General features: G+C 41.7%; 1 protein-coding gene across 2 annotated transcripts in view; it reads right to left on the bottom strand.

Annotated features, from left to right (window-relative positions):
• PAPSS1 (3'-phosphoadenosine 5'-phosphosulfate synthase 1) overlaps positions 1-23,010 on the bottom strand; it is a 112,375-nt gene that overhangs the window by 29,847 nt on the left and 59,518 nt on the right. For both annotated transcript variants that reach the window (NM_001034210.2, XM_005207593.4), the window contains 2 exon segments: positions 10,221-10,489; positions 22,104-22,239. In NM_001034210.2, coding sequence (NP_001029382.1) covers positions 10,221-10,489; positions 22,104-22,239 — 405 coding nt within the window.

Below are 23,010 nucleotides of genomic sequence, written 5' to 3'. Positions count from 1 at the left end.
TTTTGTCATGCAAATTTTCTTTTCCAAATTGTCAAAAAGGATTGGAGAAGGCAGTGGCACCCCACTCCAGTACTCTTGCCTGGAAAATCCCATGGACGGAGGAGCCTGGTAGGCTGTAGTCCGTGGGGTCGCTAAGAGTAGGGCCTGACTGAGCGACTTCACTTTCACTTTTCACTTTCATGCAATGGAGAAGGAGATGGCAACCCACTCCAGTGTTCTTGCCTGGAGAATCCCAGGGACGGGGGAGCCTGGTGGGCTGCCGCCTATGGGGTCGCACAGAGTCAGACATGACTGAAGTGACTTAGCTTCAGTTGTGTCCACTTTTCAGCAGCCATGAAAAGGAATGATGTATGTTATAACATGCATTAACCTTAAAAACATTATACTACATGATTCCACGTACAGGAGACACCAAAAGGGGCAAATCCATTAAGGTGAAAGTAGGACAGAGGTTACCAAAGGCTATGGTGCTAGAGAAAGGGAAGACACTGTTTCCTGGGTATAGAGTTCCTGTTTGGGATGATGAAAAAGTTCTGGAAATTGACAGTGCACAACCATGTGACCATAGTTAATGCTATTAAAATGTACACTTAAAATGTTAAAAAAAAACAAAAACAAATTGTCAAAAAGGTACTTGTCTTAATGCTACAAAAATTCTTTAAAGTCAAACCAATTAACTATTTTTGTTGGGTAAAAACATCCGTATTTTCATTCATCTCTTGAATTTCACGTTAAAATTCCTGCACATCTTGGTTATACATTATCACAACACTTTAGTATTAACCTATTTTCTTGAAATTCCCAAATCTGAATGGTCTGCCTCTTGATCTCTCAATGGCAAGAATGATTTTAATCTCTTCAAGTTGACTGGGAAAATCTAGAGAGGCAAATAAAGACAAGGTTTATCCTTACCGCCATGTAGATCCTAGGTACTTATCATTTCCAATCTCTGCACAACTAAGCGTTCTAAGCGCTTCGACCAATTCCCATAGCTCTGCACAGACATGGAACACTATTCAGTCATCGTAAGAGTCGTAGTTCTGATTTGCAATGCGAAAATGATGAGATCTACTTACATATGCCATTCTCCAGCTTGTAGAAGAGAATTAGACACACCTTATAATTATGCCCATCACACAATTTTAAGAGTTGAAAAGTAGTGTTTAGATTATGGAATCCAAACCCTTCATTCTGAGCATTAAGAATTGAGGCCTGATTCGTAAAATACAGACTTTCCCAAAGATTTCCTCTCTCTTCAAGGATAAACCTCAGATGTCTCAGGGTTCAAAATAACATAACTCAAATGTAAGAGAAGGATTTGTTCAGAACCATCAGCAACCAAACTGTTTTATTCTTGTAAATTACTTTGCCCTGGTTGAGCCCAGGCCACTGGCAGGTGTAAAGAGGGTCATGGGGGAGACAGCAAATCCACAGTCCTCCTCCCGCTTCAGCCTCCCAAGCCCAGGGACCCCAAAATTTGTTTTTCGTAAATGCCAAAAGTCTTTGACTCTTTTCTGTCTCTCCACCTCCTCAATGATTATTATTTTAAGGAACCACAGGAAGGCAACCATGATGTCACTGGAAAACATTTCATGAGATCCTTCACAGGGGCGAGTGAAGAAAAAACAGGCGCTAGTTATTAAGTTCTTCCTAACATGAAAACAAAGTGTTTTATGAATATTTCATTTAATGTTTACTACTATTAAGTCGCTTCAGTCGTGTCCGATTCTGTGCGACCCCATGGACTGCAGCCTACCAGGCTTCTCCGTCCATGGGATTCTCCAGGCAAGAACACTGGAATGAGTTGCCATTTCCTTCTCTAACATGAAAATGGAAAGTGAAAGTGAAGTCGGTCAGTCGTGTCCGACTCTTCTTGACCCCATGGACTGCAGCCTACCAGGCTCCTCCATCCATGGGATTTTCCAGGCAACAGTACTGGAGTGGGGTGCCATTGCCTTCTCCCATTTAATGTTTAGAGTAAATCAATAAGATAGTCAATATTTCTATTTTACAAATAAGAAAACTTTCAATAATACACTCAAAGTTGCAAAATGAATAACTAAGAGGAGTATTTGACATTGGGTCTCTCCAATGCCAAAGTCCATGCATACCAATTCACGTGGAGCTACTTAACTGTCATGCCCTACAAGATAGGACTCAGAGCAGGAGAGAAAATACAAGCTACATTTAGGGAAGAAACAGCATAGATTACAACTGCAGGGAAAAGTGAAAGGCCAAACTAAAAGACAATATTTGATCTTGATGCTGCCAGAGTAAGAAACAGACAAGAACAGATTCTGAGCTGGAAGTCTATGGCAAAGTCAGGAGGAAAACAGGGTATATTCCTCCTTCCCTGTGAAAAGCATCTGACACACCTATAAAATCTAATGTCTCTGAATTAAATTAGTGATTTCACTTTTCAAGATACATATAAGCTAAAAGTGTATAAAATAAAGATGCTGCTGCTGCTCAATCACTCAGTAGTGCCTGACTCTTAGCGATCTCGTGGACTGTAGCCCGCCAGGCTCTCCCCTGTCCATGGGATTTCCTAGGCAAGAATACTGGAGTGGGTTGCCATTTCCTTCTCCAGGGATGCAACCCATGACTCCTGCACTGGCAGGCGGATTCTTTACCACTGTGCCACCAGGGAAGCCCAAAGTTATTTTTAAAATAAATCAACAGACTTTAAATGTTTTTGTGATAAAGATCCACAATTCCCTATCCAAAAATCTGAACTTCATTTTTTTCCAGCTTTAACAAGATGTAACTGACATACAACATTATGTAGGTTTAAAGTTTTCAACATGATCATGTGATACATGTACATACTACCAAAGGGATGTGTTCAATAATCTTACGGTAACCATCTGAAATCCAAAAACCATTTTTTAAAACTAACATTAGCAAAATTGATCAAAACTGACAAAGTTTATCTGTGGCCTTTGCTGATCCCAATTAATGTGGAAAAGCATTCATTTTGTTAAGAAATACTAAATGTGTTTTATGCCCCAGGCCCATAAGCAGGATTAAGTAATACATGACCCCAAGTACTTCAGATAAGAGATTGTGAATCTGTGTTGCACTATTCCAGAAACATTAATAAAATAAATGACCAGAAGACAAAATGATCAAAGAGCTCAAAGAGAGTCAAAGGTTATAATTAAAACTCGGGGGTTTATGGCTCCTATACTTAGGCTCAGATCCTAAGAGCTGTCCCTTTAGTTGTTAAGGGCTTGGAAGTGTTTATGGGGAAGAACAGGGTTTAAACCTTAATAGACTTCCTATTTACTGCTCCAGATAGCGGTGTAAAGCTTGGACTAATTAAACGAATATACTGCATCACGTGGCAGAATGCTCCTACTGTCCCTGATTAAGGGCATTTGCTCAATTAAATACAATCAGTTGCTACTAAGGAGTCATTTACTAACTGCACCAATAACTTTCATGGCAGCTTATAATGATACATTTTCTCCAGAATTCAACCGGTAATTTTCATTCAAATGCCTTAAAGACCAAGAGAAAACTTACTGCACATGTCTACATTCCAAGATATATCTTACTTTCAGCACGTTCATGTAACACATCTTAAAAAGCATTATTTGTCCTTTATATAAATGGATTATAGCATTTAGTGAGATGGGACAATTTTTTAGCATTAGAGAAGTAGCTCTCCCACCACATGCTGCCCTGCCCCCACCTACCCAATTCCTAAAATGGAATTTAGGAATCAAGCCATCAAATCTTTTACAGACTGGAAAATCAGGGACATCCTGTTGATAACCAAATAGGCTAACAGCTGCTCATCATTCTGAGAAGCATTTGTGCTGGAGAAACAAATCCGGTACCAATGCCTTCTAAATGACCTACAGAAAATGATTAAAGGAAGAGTCATTGCTTTTATTTTATTATTATTAGTTGGCAAATGAGCATTACTGGCAAACTTTGTCCTGATGTCACTGGAAAAGCTACAAAAATGAGTGTTGTGTGTGTTTTTTTAACTATAAAAAAATTCATTTGAGGCTGTGAATAAGCCAAATAAGTCAAGCACACAAGTGAGGCACTTGAGAAAAAGAAATGGATAGTTTTCAAAAGCCACTCAATATAACAGTTTAAATCCTGCCAGGTCATAAACATTAAAATATTTAATAGTTTAAAATATGGAGGTATTTGTCAGAATTTCTTAAGTTTGTTCTGTAGAAGTTCAGAAGTTAAAAATTGCCTTTGCTTGGGTACCAGATGCAGTGCTTTCTGACAAGAGCCACAGCTCTTAGCATGTAACTGACACCCCAGAGATTTACATGCAGAAACTGCTCTAATATGCCTTTATTCCCTTCTAGGAAGCCTGGGAGCTCTGTGTTGGCACGGGGCATCTTTAACCTCTTTGCCCTCCTACCGACTGCTATGGCCCCTGACAGGCTTCCAGGCAGCAAGGAGCCTGATGAAAAGAAGACACAGACTTTGGAGTCAGAAAAGCTTGAGTTTCAGGTCCATTTGCACATCTTGCTGGTTTTAAGATATGACCAAGATTCCCTCCTTGACCTAACTTTGATGAGGTTCCTCCAAGCTCTCAATGCCCTGACCTTCAGAATCCACCTTGTAGGGCTTATACTACCAACTGTGGCAAAAATCTTGCTAAGTCAGTCTACAGCCCCTCCATCCTCAATACATGATCAAATTCTTCATCCCTACCACCTCCAAGTGGTATGTGAACAGGCTGTCCTGCCTTCAGCAAGGATCCTGCTAGGTCCATTTAACCAGAATCATCCCATACCCGTTGTTTCTGATGTTTCCTTCTAGTAATTTTCCAGCCACTGACCACCACTCTGCTCCTTGGCTATAAATCTCCACTTGACCATGATGGATTCAACTGAGCCCAGGTCTCTGTTTCGGTCTCTTTTCCCCATGTTGCAATAGTCCCCGAATAAAAATCTATTTTTACTGCTTTAATTACTGTCCAGCTTCAGTTTTCCTGTACAGACCATAGTTACATTACTTGGTCTCTCTGAGCTTCAGTAACTTCAGCTGTAAAATGGAAATAACAGCTATCTCACTGAACTGTTGTGGGGATGAGGTTATATAATATGCACAAAGAATCTGCTCGGTATATGATAGCCACATATTCAGGCATTCAAGAAATGGTTATTTTCATTTGTCTTCATATTCTTTATTTGAGCTTTATCCTGTCAAACACCAATGGATATTCCAAATCAGAAGATCCATGCTCTGATGTGGAGTCTGTTAGGAAGTTGGTCATCCTAGGCTCTCTGCCATAATCAAAACACTACAACTTCACACAGATGGATGAGCAGCCTTGAGATGTACACAGCTCCCCTGAGACAGGGACAGAATCCCAGGGATGTTAAGAACTTGCAGCAACACAGTTTGTTACTGTTTTTTAAGGCAGTTGATATTAATTACCATGTATTGTCACAAGGTAGGCAATGTGTTACTGATTTATATTTATTCTATTTACTTCTCACAACAACAGTTAAAAAAAAATAGGCAGATGTGACTACTACCATGAGGCGGGACGAGATGGTTGGATAGCATTACCGACTCAATAGATGTGAGTCTGATCAAACTCCAGGCGATAGTGAAGGCCAGGGAAGCCTGGACTGCTGCAATGCATGCAACTGCAAAGAGTTGGACACAACTTCAAAACTGAACAACAATGAGGCAGCCATCAGAAGAATACAGAGAGTAAGGGAAATTCCTGGTGGCCCAGTGGTTAGGACTCCACACTTCCAATGCAAGGGGCACAGGTTTGATCGCTGGCTGGGGACTAAGATCCAGCACGTTATGCGGTGTGTCCAAAAAAAAAAAGAGTTAAGAATATAGATTAAACAAGGGCTTCAAAAGTAGCACTAGCGGTAAAGAACCTGCCTGTCAATGCAGGGGACAAAAGAGAGGTGGGTTTGAGCCCTGAGTCAGGAAGATCCCCTGGAGGAGGGCATGGCAACCCACTCCAGTATTCTTGCCTGGAAAATCCCATGGACAGAGGAGCCTGGCAGATTACAGTCCATGGGTCAAAGAGTCGGACACAATTGAAGCGACTGAGCACGCACGCACAGATTAAACAACGATAATCACAACACACAACTGTGGTTTGTGACAAATGAAAAATAATTTTGAAAAGCCCTGTACTAAAGATTCTACCTCTGATAACAATGTCAGCCAAGGCCATCCTAAATCACTGTTTTGTAACTTCTATAGGATACTTTAAGAATTTATTTCCAGTCTGTTTTCCAAAAATCTGTGGCCACATATTTTAATTTTATATGATAAGATAAAAGAAAAACATTCTGTGGCAGTTAGAGCCCATGGCTCTGGAACCAGACTATCTCAACACTACCGTGTGATCTTGAACAGGTATGTTAACCCCTCTACCTCAGTTTCCTCATCTCTGAATTGAGAATAATAATCATCTATCTGCTCTCTGAGCGTCGTTCTAAGGATGAAGTTAGCTGATACACGTAAAGCACTTGGAACACTTGTCTGCCGGAAGCGCTCAATAAAAACAGGCTATTCTTATATTCTCAATCATGGTATATACATACAACCCATTTACTTCTCCATTTCCTCTTCAGTGAAACTGGTTCGATGAAAATATTTTAGAGGTTGGTTAAGAAACAGTAGATGTTGCCAGCCAATTTTCTAACGTGGTTGAATTTTAGCGATACATTCTCATCAGCAGTGTATTTCTTGTATTTCAGTGTACTTCACAGTGACTTAGCATAAGAAACAGTAAAAGTATATACAGGACACTTGGTTACATACAGCCAGAGGACCAAAATGGCTCAAATGAAACAAGTAACCACGTTTAGCTAAAGAAATACACTGCTGATGAGAATGTATCGCTAAAATGGTACAAACACGTTCGAAAATTGGCTGGCAACATCCACCAAAGCTGAGCAAAGGCTCACCCCTAGAATATCTAGAATTCTAGGTATTAAACCAACAGAAATGCCCACGAAAAGTCATGCACGAACATCTTCACTCCAGTACTATTCTTAATAGCAAACAACTGGAAACTGTGATGCCCATCAACAATACTGGGTGCAGTGACATGACAGGATACCCCACGGGGCAGAGAGTGACCAACTACAATCAGCTACACAGAAGAGTAAGGTGAGTCTCACCAACATACGCAAAGGGAAAGAAGCCAAATGCCAGAGCAGGCACAGTGTGATTTCAGTTATAAAAGCACGAGGAAAGGCTGGACTAGGCGCCGTGATGCAATGCCCAGGCCCCCAAGGGAAGAAGGACTGCTTCCCCACTTTGAGGAGGGCTGCCAGCACACACCCGGCAGGCTGTCAGCCCTCTTTAGAAATTGCCCCTGCAGAAAGAAGACGCAGCGGTCAAAGGCAGGCCCCCTCCCTGGGCAGCCAACCACTGGTCAACACAGAGGTTTAAGTGACTACTTTTCGTGCAACTGAAAGCATCTTTGAAGGGCCTTTCCAGAAGCCCACCCAGGATCAACTCAGGCTTCCACTAAGACCGAACTGCAGCTCAGCTTCTCCTCCAGCCCAACTCTGCTCCCTGCCTTTCTCTTTCTTCCACAAGCGCTGCTTCCAAGAGCTATCCTCCTGAAGGCTCATCTCTCTCTTAGAGTCTGCTTCCCAGAATTTCCAATGAGCTCATGGGATCTACGCTGTGAGAAGTGAAGACAGTGATGACTGTGGTGGGGAGGACGGGGGGGAGAGGAGAGGGCAGGATGCAGATCGTCAAAGGTGCTGGTAACAGTCTTTTCACCTGTCTGGGTGCTGGTCACATGACTGTTTAAACGGGAAAAATTCACTTAATTGTATACCTGGGAAATGTACACTTTCTCCTTTGTATATTATAGTTCAATATGAAGTTAAAAGCAAATAAGACAAGTAAGAAAATAAGGAGAATGAGACAGAACCTTAAAGAATATTTAGTCCCACCTCCTGGTGCATGCCTTAAATTACCCTTTTCTGTGAGCTTAAAACAGCTCAGAGAAGTCGAACCTAAAACCAGGCCAAGAATGGTCCAAGAGCCTATGCTGTTTTAACCAGACCACGCTCTCGGGTGTAGCTGCTGCTGCTGCTGCTGCTAAGTCGCTTCAGTCGTGTCCCACTCTGTGCGACCCCAGAGACGGCAGCCCACCAGGCTCCCCCATCCCTGGGATTCTCCAGGCAAGAACACTGGAGTGGATTGCCATACAGGAGTCAAATCTGAGGCCGTGAGAGGGCTTGCTGCAGCCAGCTCACCTCATCAGCTTTGCCTTGCAAGAAGGAAGACTCTGAGGAAAGCCAAAATGCAGGCACCCAAGGGCACCTTTAGGTACCTTGATCTCTGAATTTTCTTCAAGAGACACACCTGGCTCTGAAATGACAGGACTTAAAAACTTTTTTTTTTTAACTTAAATTTATTTAATTGGAGGCTAATTACTTTACAATATTGTATACAAAACAGCATGTTTGACCCTGTGTGGTGCTCTCTCTTCTGTTTTTATTATTTGTCTATCCCCTCGTTGCCACCTTCTCAAAAGCAGTTTTTAGTTTATTTAGGTAATAAAATGTCATACCTTCCCTTTCAGACAGGAATCAGAAACACAAATGGGACAAAATATGTCCTCAGTAGGCCAAGATTAATTCTTTCATTTTCCTCACTGGCTCTTAATGAAGTTATTGATAAACAGCCCTGAACCCTAAATTCATTTCCATCACTCCCACATTGAAAACCACTCATGTGGTAATTCTGGAGAACTTCATTCCAAATGATTCCCTTAAAATGATGGTGATGAAGACAGAACCAAAAAAGAGGTTGGGAAACTACTGGAACAAAATTGTTACTTTATTTCCAAAGTAACTCAGGAGAGAGGGGAGTGCATGTACCTGTGACTGATACATGTTGACAGATGGCAGAAACCCACACAGTATTGTAAGGCAATTATCCTCCAATTGAAAATAAACTCTAAAAATAAATAATATCTTAAAAAATATGGATGCAAAAATCATAAATAAATATTAACAAATAGAGAAAAAATAAGATGTAAGAACTAAAGACACGGTGATCTCTGGGAAACTAAAACAGCTTTCAACACCCAATTCTTATGAATATTTTATACCAACAAAGAGGGAAGATTATGAGGAATTCTACCTGATGTCTTCTAATATATTATTCAGGCTGATCCAAGAGAAGAATCAAATACCCTGTAAACTTTTAGTCTGCTGTTACTGTAATTTTCTGTCAGTATTTCTTAGATAAAAAATATACAACCCCACAACTAAGCTCCAATAAAAATTTTCAGGCTTGATCCCAAGGAACAGCCAAACATGTTTTATTTCCTTAAAAAAAAATTTTTTTTAAGGAAGCTATCACAGAGTATCTACAACTAAATTGTTTTTATCCTTCTAAAAGGGTTTGCCTCCCAAACATACCTAGTAAGTAAATTCATCTCCCTTCAAAGTGAAAACGAGAAAGAATGCAATAATAATGTGCATTTCATTCTTTATCTTAAACTCTCAATACGAAGCTGGCTAGGAATTTTTCACACACTGTTTTTCAGGACATTCACTGATTTATCCACTTATTCAAACAAATATTTTTTGAAAGCCAACTCTACCTTGAAGCAAAAACCTAAGTCTTCTTCCTTATGTATGGTTATAAAAAGATCTCAAAACGTTCCTTTTGACTGCTAAGTAGAACTCTAGAACTCTACTCCACCCAAAATCAAGAAGCAATTTTATTTCCTGACTCGATTAGTCCTTCAATAGAGAACAGATGAAGAATGTTTTCTTTAAAGATACCATCCTTTTCTTCCCACTCAAATACCAGAAGCAAAAATCAGGCCGATTCTGTCCCCTGGGAAGAGTGACTTAGAACTTTGTTAAAGGGATAAGATGCATGCTGTCAGATCTGTGTAACAAGGGCCAGACAACAGCCTGTGTCATACAGACTCAAGGTTGCCCAGCCCTCTGTCTGCAAGGAACTTTCCCTCCTTCACGACTGGGACCACAAACCACCGTAAGAGCAAGAGAACCTCTCCCTGCCTTCCCATTCCTAACAAGACTGCCTCCTCAGGGCCACCTCTAGAGCGCATCCCCAACAGAGCAGGTGAGTACTCCAGCCTCATGTTCAGAACAGATCTATGATCGGAGGAAATATCCAAAGATAAGTTTGTTGTGGCTACCTGCTGTGTTACTAACAGTGGTTTCAACACTGCTGCAGAGCAAATCTTAAAAGCTATCTACCTCAGTTGGTCCAGCATACATCATGGGAGACGGGAAGATGGCCACCACCGTGGTCTCAGGATTCAGGACTCCTTCCTCCAGCACTGCAGCGTGCTGCTTCATCCGCCACATCAGAGGGACGTCATCATCCTTTGTCCAGCCCCCAAGGGGGTGAAGCAGAAGGACAGGGCGCCGGTAGCCCCTCTCCAGAAGCTGCCTGTGGGTGTCCTGCATTAACAGAGCGTGGCCATTGTGTACCGGGTTGCGGAGTTGAAAGGCAAAGACAGCATCTGAAAGAGAATTTCAGAGTTAAGAACAGCACATTTCCAATGCTACCTTCCAAAAGATAAGCAATTCTTCGTGAAGCTTGATGCTCAGGATTAAGCAAACCTGTATGCTCAGAATCAGAAACGGGGGGAAAGCATGTACTGCGCTGACCACTTACTTCAAGGCAGCCTGATACAGTGACTATTAGTTTACACATCTTACAAGCCTCAGGATGTGTCACATAATAGTAATGGGCTTATAACAATTATTTTCTGCATTCATGGGCAACCTGAGGATGAAAATCAGACTGTCTGGCCCGAACACATCTCAGTTCAATGGCCTGCAATGCATATAAATTCTTGGTCTATGCCTTAATAATCCATCAGGTCAATCCCATCATCAGATCTAAGACAGTCCTTTATTAAAGAAAGACAGAAATGTAGAGGTTAGAAAATTTACTTACTATCTAAATAAGTTCATTTATACTGATTACTCTAATTGACTGTAATGCTATCCAGTTGTTCTGTGACGCCAGGTCTAGATTTTGGATTACTGTTTATGTGCTAAATCGCTCAGTCATGTCTGACTGTTTGCGACCCCGCGAACTGTAGCCCGCCAGGCTCCTCTGTCCATGGGATTCTCCAAGCCAGAATACTAGAGTGGGTTGCTTTGCCCTCCTCCAGGGGATCTTCCCAACCCAGGGACCGAACACAGGTCTCCCATAATGCAGGTGGATTCTTTATCATCTGAGCCATGCAACAACAATATCCCTTTCAAAGACCATTGCTATTACTCAAATGTTGAAAAGTGCTGAATAAATTAAAGTGGTTGACTATGTATCTTCTGCTTACAACCCTGACTTCACTCCTACCTGGGGCTCTTGCTGTCAGGAGACTTTTCTCAGAAGGCATGGCTCTTTGGGGTCATAGAGTAATTTTACAGAACAGAGTAACAACCCAGTAAGAGGAGCTCTAAAATCTAATCTAGACTCAGAGAGGAACATCTTCCCCTCCCCTAATAATTTTAGGCTGAATTGTATAATATCCCCAGTCTATTCTCAGTTCTAACCCTCTTCTATCATGGCAACAAAAGGCACAGAAAGAAAACTATGGCACCTAGTTGACCAGGAGGTTTTTGGGGACACATTGTATGACGTCCCAAGACTGAGAGCATCATCACTGTACTATGAAGTTCTCCAGTTACCTTTTATAAATGAACAAGGCTGGTTTACACCAAAGAAATAGCTAGCAGGACATAAGGTACAAAAAAGAAATCTTAATACAAATATGTGCGTATCTAAAATTAATGGGCTTCCCTGCTGGCTCAGATGGTAAAGTATCTGCCTGCAATGCTGGAGACCCGGGTTCGATCCCTGGGTCAGGAAGATCCCCTGGAGAAGGAAATGGCAACCCACTCTAGTACTCTTTCCTGGAGAATCCCATGGACAGAGGGGCCTGGTAGGCTACTGTCCATGGGATCGCAAAGAGTCGGACACAACTGAACGACTTTACTTACTTACTAATCTAAAATTATCCTGCTTTAAGGAAACAGGAGGAGGGGTAATATCACAGTTTTTTTGTCCTTCTAAAAACACTTCAAATTATAGATATCAAAAGATTTCAAAACATCCCTTATTATATAGAACTCCCCTTGCCCAAGACCAAGAGTGAATCTTACTTCCTAATTATCATACTCCAGTCTTTCCAAAAAACAACAAAGACTGTCTCCTGAACACACACACTTCCACTGTTCCATTTAACCTGCATTCTGATTCTGGCCTCGATCTCATCAGTAAGTTTAGTTCTCTCCCCTCTCTTCCCTTCCCTTTACCCATTCTTTGTAAACAGCCTTGAAGAACAGACACTTACTAGGCATTAAGGAATCCTACTCCTGAGCTGATGTGTTACTGCACTGATGGGGAGGTGGGGGGCAAGTAGCTCAGGCTTGGACCACGGGGAGGAAAGAGACTAGGAGCACTCTGGGAGCCAGCACAAGCCTGCGGCACCGGGGCCAAGGAGACGCCTGCCTGAGTGGGGTCAGTGGGGCCAGAGCTGAGGAGACAGCTCGTCTGACTGGGAGACGGCACCACACGTGGAGGAACGGCAAGTAAGTAAATCCACGGAAGATGATGGGAGCCGGGATTCTGACTGTAGGAGAGGAAAGGCAAAAATACCAAAAAGAAGAAAGGCTAGAAAAGACCATGTGGTATTGGATTAGGGTTGAAAATAACAGGATGACCTGCCTGATGGCTTTCAGCTGTATGGATAGATGTATTCAGGAATAGATACTTGTTTGAGTATACATGTTTATTTTTTGGTTCTGTCCACTGAAAGGTCCTACAAGCAGTGGCAAAGAGCAAAACTAAAGCCCAAATTTTGCAACCTAAATACTACCCCCTATTTAAATAAACCAGGCTTCCTTGGCAGAAATGGCCAATTCTAGGGCAGGTGTGGAAAGTACAACATGAGATGGAATGTCTGTTATACCATAAAGAAAGGAAGTGCTCAGAGAAGGATGAGGACATGTCAAAGGATACAGCAACCAGGACATGTCAAGGGACGCAGCCCCAGAAGCCAACCTAGGACAAGCTAAACATCAAAGTAAATAATAATTAATGGTTTGAAAACCACTGAGTAAAAGAGGAGTCTATGAATCCAGAAAGAATAAAATAAATGAAAAAAAAACATTGAAGAAGAAGTGGAAACTCTAACTTACAGTATAGAAGGTCAACTAACAAACATACTCAGAACGACAGAATTAGAAAAATCACCGTGTTTGCAGCATGCTAAAACTAACAGATAAAAATTTGATAACGGGATATTTATCGAGTCTCAAAATCTCTCCCGCAAAATACTTGTTAGTATGTACAAAATAACTTGTTAACGTTACAGCAGGAAAAACCTGGTAAACATGACCTTTAACGCTAAAAGTTAACTTTTAAAAAAGCTAAGCTCATCTGTAAGAGGACAAATCAAAATCGTGAGCCACAAAATATGATGTGCCAATGATTCGGCCTTGCTTCCTATGGGATTCCTGACAAAATGTGTAACTAGAACCTAAACATGAGAAACAGCAGATAAACCAAAGCTGAGAGACCGTCAAGAAAGTAACCAACAGGCACTCTTCAGAAATGCCAAGTCTGTGAGCGACACAAGACAGACTAAGTGACTGGCCTGAATGAGGCCGACTGAAGACACGGCTGACGTCGGGAAGCACAGTGAAAGGTGGCCAAGGGAAGACTTCCGTTGTCACTGTTGGTTCTGTGATAAAGAACCAACTGGAACAACGGCATGATGGAGTGCAGGACCCAGATTGGTCTCATATCAGTATATTTTTCTGTGTTTGATGAGCACACTGAGGTTAGGCAGGAGACTGTCCTTATTTTCAGTAAATACATGCGGAAATAACTAAGGGGTAATGAGACATTGTGTCTGCAACTTTCAAAGAAAGTGAGAATGAAAAGGCAAATAAACATAATGTTAATTATGGGATCTGGGTAAAATATACAGGAGCTCTTGGTACTATTATAATTTTTCTATAGATTTTAAAAATTATTTCAAAACAAAACGTTAAAAAACAAAGTAAAAAATTACGATGGGAAACATATGAACTGATTACAATGTGTGAATTTTACTTAGATCCTAATTCAAACTATAAAAGCAAGAAATGTTAACTACTATGAAATTATCAGAAATACAAACATTGACTAGATATTTGATAGTATTGTGTGTGTGCTCAGTCACTCAGTCGTGTCCAACTCTGTGTGACCCCACAGGCTGTAGCCCACCAGGCTCCTCTGTCCATGGGATTTTCCAGGCAAGAATACTGGAGCGGGTTGCCATGCCCTCCTACAGGAGATCTAACAGACCCAGGGATCAAACCCGAGTCTCCTGCACCTTCAGCATTGCTGCTGCTGCTAAGTCGCTTCAGTCGTCTCTGACTCTGTGCAATCCCATAAACGGCAGCCCACCAGGCTCCCCCGTCCCTGGATTCTCCAGGCAAGAACACTGGAGTGGGTTGCCATTTCCTTCTCCAATGCATGAAAGTGAAAAGTGAAAGTGAAGTCGCTTAGTCGTGTCCGACTCTAGCGACCCCATGGACTGCAGCCTACCAGGCTCCTCCGTCCACGGGATTTTCTAGGCAAAAGTACTGGAGTGGGGTGCCATTGCCTTCTCCGTTCAGCACTGCAGGCAGATTCTTTACTGCTGAGCCATTGGGGAAGCCTATTTGATAGTATTAATAAGCTATTATTATTTAGGTGCAACTGTGATATCATGGCTCTATTTTTAAAGTCCTAACTTTTAAGAAATACTTTCTGAAATATTCAGATGGAAATGACATGAGGTCTGAGATGTGCTTCAGAATAACATGCAGGCATGCAGTGGGGTAAGCAGCAGCACAAGGGAAACACGATTAGTCAAGAGTTGGTACAACTGAATTTGGGGTGGAGGTAAATGGGGACTCATTCTTACTATTACAAACGTAAAGTGTTACTTTAAAGTGTTACTTCAGATTCTTACCAAGGAAGCCTAATATATCTACTTACAAATATAAGTAGCATATATTTGAAGTTTTCTCTAAACATTTTTAAAAGTGAAGATACACACGGAAGAAGCACTGTTTTGGAACAGGATATTTACAGTTTCAAATCACAAGTCTAGCAGTTTTTAACCATAGACTGTGGTCTTTAAGGTCTTAATTTCACTTGTGACATCTTCCTAGTGGGGCGATACTAAAGTTACTGTTATGAAGATAATATAAAGTACCCAGCACGGTGAGATGCACACTGCAGTCACTTAATAAATCTAAGTTCCTTAAGACAATTCATTCTTTAAAAAAAAAAAAAAAAACAGAAAAGCATCATATCTAAAAGTTCCTGGCAGGAAAATTGAACCCACTGTTCTACTGGTGGCTCCAGGTCTACTGCAGACGAACACCCCAGTGAGTGTTTAAAGATGAGGGTGCGTTAGCTCTGCGCTGGGACATGCAGCCGTCGCTGTCCTTAATGAGGAACAGGTGTCTGTGAGCAGGCCCCCTGGGTAATACATCTCAGGTGTGTGATGACTACATTCCTAGGCTTCAGTCAGGGCAAATCTCATTCTGTAAGATCGCCATTTTGCAAGATTATTTATATGACAGGATGTGCAAAAGGAAACATAAAAAATAAATTCTGTCTCAAATACACATATTTCACAGGTTCTAATAATTCACCTACCTAGGCTTCCTTTCCAAAAAGAATTAATCTAGCTCCACATGGACATTTAACAGATAAAGTTAAGATGAATGACTTCTTAAAAGTTTACATTAGCAGCATATAAAGGATTTTACTGCCAAAATTTCTTCCAGGTAGAATTATTTCCTTGTTACCAGGTCCATTCAGAAATGCAGTGATCATTTGGTCTGCCCATTTTTTTCTTCCCCGTATTACCAGACTTTTCCTAAACTTCCAGTCTTTTCAATCCCTTATAACTATTTATCAATGAATTACCCAAATGGTTTTAACTGTCTGTAGCTGCAGACTGCATTTTCATCCCTACCATCTGGTTTCTCCACTAAAGAACTTACATGGATGAACAATGTAACAGGAGTAACTGATCCATTGGAAGCTTACATTCCCAAGGTATTGTCCCAACTAACATAACCCAACATGCATCACTATTAAATTTTCCTCCATCAATTTTCCATCAAGGATGGACAAAGAATAATGGGCTACTATGGACCTTGGCCCACTGATACTTACAGCAACTCTCAATAATTTTTCACATTCTCATCCCCATTTCCTAAAGGACAGTGAATTCCCTATTGTCACACCATAACTGGTATAAAATATTTACCTTTTAACTTATAACTCCTAATGGCTTGGTTTAAGACTGAATGCTTTACCAAAGATCAGAGTTTCAACTGTGTTTGAAAATGGGACATTACCTACAAAATGACTGAAGCTTAATAGTAACATTTATGATTTCCATTTCTTTCTAGCCCTCTGTCCTCATTCCTGGGATGTGTGTGTGCGCCTGTGTTAGTTGCTGAGTCATGTCCAATTCTCTGTGACCACATGGACGGTAGCCTGCCAGGCTCCTCTGTTCGTGGTACTCTCTAGGCAAGAATATTATGATTTCCATCTCTTTTTAGCCCTCTGCCTTCATTTCTGGGAAAGGACCAGGAATTCTATTATTTTGGCTTATAGAAAGTACACTGTGAAGTTGCTAATGCTGTGCACAAAAGCAAACTTTTTCCTTCAAGAGCTGGAGTGAATATTTTATGCTTTTCAGGCTATGGGGTTTCTGCTGCAACTACTCAACTCTGCACGAGTAGTGCAACAATAGTCACAGAACGATGCATAAACGAGTGAGTGTGGATATTTCCCAATAAAACTTTATTTACAAGAACAAGCAGTAGGCCAGATCTGGCCTGCAGGCTGTAACTTACTGACGTCTCAAAGACAGATGAAATTTGGGTGATGGAAGTGAAAACACTACAGCCAAGCCACCTGGTGAGATCAAAAGTGTGGAAGCAGGAAGGCAGACGTGTCTGAGGACACAGAATTATCCATTTTGTCAAAGATGGATACGAAGCCTAGCACGTGGTATCACACAGAATTCTGAAACACAGGTTAGGAAGGATACTGCATTCCAAACAGAGGCTATGCATTTATCAGCCATAGTTCAGAGAGAACTGGCCTAGGAGACTGTGCAGGGTTGATGTGGGTGAGAGTCAGGGGGTGGAGTGGAGAGACAGCAAAACCAGAAGGCTGCTGCAGAGAAACATGTGCCCCACATTTTCCATATAAAGTAAACCATCCTCCAGACTTCCACTGCCTCTGCTCACCCAATGTGTTCCTCCCCCAGCATACAGGCAGGCTCCTGTGACAGATCACAACCCACACCCTGTGCGTGGGGTCATATACCGTAACCACATGGCAACAGTGAAGACAGGTGCTACCCTCGCAACATGGGAGACCTGGATTCGATCCCTGGGTCAGAAAGATCCCCTGGAAAAGGGAATGGGTAGCCACTCCAGTATTCCTGCCTGGAGAATTTCATGAACAGAGGAGCCTGGCAGGCCATAGTCCAAGGGGTCGCAAACAGTCAGACACAAATGACTAACACATACATACAAATGAAATACTGAAGAAAATTTGGAGAGAAAAGAACCAACCCAAATGCATGATCTTAATATAATTGGTTTGGGTTTTTTGCAGAGTCTCCTAGTTTTTCTCCTTATGCATACATTTTTACACAGATGTGATCAAATGCGTATGACATTTTATACTCTGCTTGGCCCATTTTAGTCTAATCACCTGTTTCTGACATCTTGTAGTCCTCTCAGAACCATAAGGTTCACTGCTGGGTCCTATGACATTCTTTCTTTACAGACTCATTCAGGAAACTTACCCCTCTGCCTGGATTCAATTACCATGTGCATACAGATGGCTTCTGTTAGCTGCATCTCTAAGTCCTGACCTTCCAACTCATCAGTTACAGAGACTTATTACTAAAAACATTTCAATAGATATTGCTCATTACCACTCCCACCCCCTCAATTTCTCCACCTTCACTATTACCTGCATATCTCAAGCCAAAAGCAGGCCCAGCTCCCCAGACATCTATATTTCATGCCTAAGTAAGGACGAACCCCACAGTACAGCTTCTCTCCTTCTCCTCTGCATTCGATACCAGCCAGGAGCCAACACATTATGTTCAGTACAGTGTGATCCCTTCCCTGAAGCAGGTGGAAGGGGAAGAAGACAGTGGGGAAGCTTCTTCTGAGACTGCACTGACATGCGATGGGGAAGGAATGGCTCCAGAGTGTTTCCTGGTGGTGGAAGGAGGGTGGACCCCGACCGCCTGGATACAGGCAGGGCACAGGCTGCCTGACCGAGCATCACGGTCCTGGAACACAATGCGGCATACTGAAAACACCTGGGCCGGGCCCCTGCACTGTAGTTCCTCAGCAAAGGGCCCAGGGATGGCAGCAGGTTCCCAGCAGAGCTGCCATGAGCCACGAATGGACTGGTCAGCAGGGGAGTGCTCCAAACTCCTTCCCCCAGATTTCTCAGAACTGCGCTTCGCTGCCCAGCCCACAGGCAGAGTCCTGGACTGCAGCCCAACCGCTAAACCCAGAATTACAACATCTTCCTGCTTCCTTCCTTTCAACTTCTCTGAAAACTGTCCTACATACAGCACTAATTAATAAGTCTTCTCTTTCAGTCCTAGGCAAGCTCTACTATCTGCCATTTTACTCCAAAACTGTAAGTACAGGCATTTCTGATTTTCCTCAAATCAGTGTAATAGCTGAACAAGAGTCCTGAGAACAGTGCCACAGCTGCCAGGGGAGAGGGGAGAGGTGAGGGCACTCTGTTTATTTCCGTGGGAGATTTTTTAAGATAGTTGGAAACAAACAAACAAAAAACTAGTTTGATCCCCCTCCTCCCTCGGGCCTGTCATAAATCACCAGTCTTTCTTTTACTTGAACTGCTCATGAGGGAATAAAGAAAAAAAATCCACAAGACAGAGATAGGCCACTTGAGTAAATACGAATAGACTAGAATTTTTCACAAACAGGGACTCTCACACCCCAAACATGGCAGCAAGTTGTTTTCTTTCTTCAAAGTGCTTTCAAATTAACGTGAAAAGTAATGTTGAATATAAAGCTTTTTGCCAAATAGACCCTGTACTGTCTGCTCTGCATTCACCTTCCCCTCTAGTCCATGTCTCCTGTGCATGTGTGTGTGTGTGCACACGTGTGTGTCCAGGGGCAGGGGGAGGACTGCACGCCTACCTCCCCAAGGCAGACCCCAACAGGCAAGCAGAGGATGGAGGAGAAAACATCTGCCCCCAGCATGGTGACCACAGCCACGCCCACACCCCAACTATCTCCTGCCTGCTACCCTTCCCTGCAGTGCCAGCCTTCTCTTTCCCCACTTAAGAAACCATGTCAAGAATGGTAATACTACCCCAAATTGCTAGTCCCCAAATGCCTCGTCATTCCTTGGCAGCTCCCTTAACCTTGACCACCCGTCTTTAAATACTCACTTTGACAGATAATGCTCACAGCCTCATCTGAGTGTGCCCTGACCCGGCTGATAGAGGCTCCGTCACCCAACCTCAGATTGTAGCATCTCCTGCTCACTGCCTTGTGGCAGTGCCTTCAGAGGCAGACGATCTGCTTCCGCCTCAGCTTCCTCATGTATCTATCATTCCCAACTTTGCCTAAGATATCTATCTACTGTTTCTATCAATTCATTTAAAATATGGTCTGGTTCAATAAACTCTACAAGGCTTTTTCAGATGTATTCAGCACTGTGCTAGCACACACTAGCTTGAAAGGAATTATGCCAATATTTCCTTTCGTAACCCAGCAGGACTCCACTGTGTATAATAAACACTAATGTGGCTCTTAATTGGCTTAAGTGAAATTCATTCTTTCCAAGATAGTGGTCAATCATCCATGGTTCAAAGAACCTGCCACCTGGAACCATGACACCTGCAATCACATGGGTGTTAGTGATTTTCCAATCCTTCCAGCTACAGAATGGGTTAGAAACACCAAAACTGACCCTATCAATGTGCACAGGACAACAGCCCACACAAGGTAATCAGAGTTCTTCTACTATGATGAGGGAAGGAGGGGGAAGAGGTTAAAAAGGAATCCTAAGTAAAAGAAAAAAAAGAATCTCCTCTTTTCTCTCCCTTGAATTATGATTTGTACACACAAGTAGATGACTTGTTACTGGCTTCCGGAAAAGAATGAGTAAGAACTATAAAGGAAGGTCCTCAATCTGTTGTTTATTTGCTTTAGTCTAAAATGGAAAAGTAAACAAAATAACACCCCACCATCTTTTTTGCTTGATCTAAGGCAAATAACTGGCTCCCAGCTACTTTAAACAAAAGTTGCAATCATTCATTATGCAACAAATTCTCTAAATGATTTAAAACGTTTGGCCCCACAAGGAAGAATGCAAAACAGATGTAACATAAAGTCTCCGATTATGAATGATAATTTCATGATAAGACCCTTCAACAGTGCCAAAAGATTATTATTAACATGAGCTCCTGATATAAATTATATTGGAAAAAAAATACTCAGCAAGTCCTCAGTTAAACATGTTCCTGCTTACTAGAAAAAAAGAGGTCTATACGTGTTAAATTATCAGATGCTTCTGGCCACAAACAAGATAAGACTCAACTAGAAGCATCTTCTATAACTGAAACATGCATTAGGTCTTTTGAGTAAAAAATGTGGATACAGAGGACTCGAGGGTTGATCAGAAACTCAACAGTATAAGATTCTCATGGATTCTCATAGTTACAGAATGGCTGCCGGAGCTCCAAACACTGAACCCGTGCATGATCACGTCCAAAGCAAGAGGAAAAGGAAGGATGGAAAAAGATAACTTTGTGTCCTAAGCCTGATTCTCTTCAGAAAGGAAAACCTCTCCCAGAAGCCCCGCTTCCTTACACTTCAAAGGCCAAACCAGACTTACACACGGACCTTTAAGTCACATACTGACAAAAGAGAAAGGGGCACCATCCGGACTTACAGCAGGCGTGATACAGTCCCCTGCGACTTGCCCAAACCTGTCAGCAAAAAGGAAGAAAACAAGCTGCTGTATCAGCAAGCAGCGGGTGTCACAGAGAAATTCCTGCACAAGTGGCTTAGGCCAAATAAGTGCTTCAAACTCAGAGGTGAGGAATAAAATTCAGAAGCAGAAATGTGGTCCTACACTATCAAATACCCTGAGGTGTCTAAGCAGGAAATGTGAATGAATGAGCAGGCTGCTGAGGCCCATGGAGCCCTGAAGGGGTGTGCCCAGATCACATCTCCAGTTCCTGATCCATTTCACGTCGTATCAATTATCAGCAAACTAGAATAGAGCTATCTCCTCAATTTCTACACAGAAGTTATTTGAAAAAGCAGTACCCATGCTTAGGGTTTAACCATTTCCAGAGTGAGAATTCATAAGCAGTATGATTATAAGAGGCTTGAAATTCTTCAGACCTTAAAAAAGCCTCCCAAAATCTACAGCAAACGCTGTGGCACCTGTGGGTGTACCAGCATAAACACATTATTTACCTAGCTTTGTGTAAAAGACCTGCTAATCACAGATGTCTAATATAAGAATCCCTGTCCTGGGATACTTTCTAAGGCAGTATTATAAAGAAGGGTTTCTACAGACTCTCCACTTCCACTGCTCCACTTCATCCTAATTCAGAAATCTGAAATCATTATTAACCTACTCTTCAGTGACTTTTTCTGTTGTTTTTTGACTGTCTCTCTCTAATACACCATAAGCTCCTGTTTACTTGTGAATACTCAGCGCTTGGCACTCAGGCACATATAACAGATGAGCAACGAGCACTTGGTGAATGAAGAGTGAACGTGTTATTGCTGTTCTATTGTTTTCTGCAGAATGTCATTATTTCTATTGTTTTACACAGAATGGGAGCGAACTACACAGGTGGATTCAGACTGACTATAATAGCTTTCCTTACATATTCCATTGCTAACTCCACTTATCTTTACTCCTCAATCTGTCTTACTTTTTAGTAAGTATTGGAAAAAATCCTTAAGAACTTCCCCATCAAGCAGAGACTCCAAACAGTCCCATGTGAGATAATCAGATCCATGTCTTACCTGCATTCATATCTTTAAACTTTTGCTTTAGCTCAGTAGGAGTAAAACGATACTGATCAAGACCATCATTCCAATAAATTCGGTCCAAGACTTGAAGATCTCCTCCAATCAGCCAATCTCCTTGTTCCATAACCATCTAATGGTAAGAGAAAGAAAATTATTTTTTTTTAAACAGGAATCAAGATCAAAATAAGAACATTTCTCTCACACAAGTTATATATACCTATAAATTATGCTCATCTTAAGGTTAATGGTAAATCTGTTTGGCTTATCAACTGAACTGAGAATGAGAAATGCTGTAGAATTAAAATACATTTTATAATTTCACAAAAGATTTGTGATACAGCTATTATATTTGCATATGAAATGCAAACAAAATCGAAATGAATAATTATAACCTTTTAAGTAACAAAAACATTCTTTTAATTGTTGCTGCATGTCGATTAACAGAGAAATGGGTCACTCTGCTCTCTTTGTGTTCTCCAATCCTAAACTTTTGAGCAATTAAAGTAATGATGATGAGAAAAGACAGGAGAAATCAGAGGAATACCAGCTAGTGATTAATGTTACAGAGAAAACAAACAGGGCATGGGAACACAGTATCCAGGGATACAGTGAATGGCATTTAAGGACAAAGGAGTCAGTATATCTCAGTATATTCCCCTACCGACGATCAGAGCGAACCTGAGCCCCTGGAGTGGAAGTATGGCATCTTAAACACTGGACTGCCAGCAAAGTCCCATATCTGCCTATTTTTTAAATTTAATTGCTCTTTTTTGTCCTACAGAAGATAATGAAATAAAATTTAGCACACTTCCATGATTTAAACAGATACTATATACATTTTCTGGAGAAGGCAATGGCACCCCACTCCAGTATTCTTGCCTGGAAAATCCTATGAACGGAG

This window comes from Bos taurus, chromosome 6 (assembly GCF_002263795.3).
Source record: "Bos taurus isolate L1 Dominette 01449 registration number 42190680 breed Hereford chromosome 6, ARS-UCD2.0, whole genome shotgun sequence".
NCBI lineage: Eukaryota > Metazoa > Chordata > Mammalia > Artiodactyla > Bovidae > Bos > Bos taurus.
The sequence above is the reverse complement of the archived record's forward strand: the minus strand, read 5'-3'. Positions and strand labels throughout refer to the sequence as shown.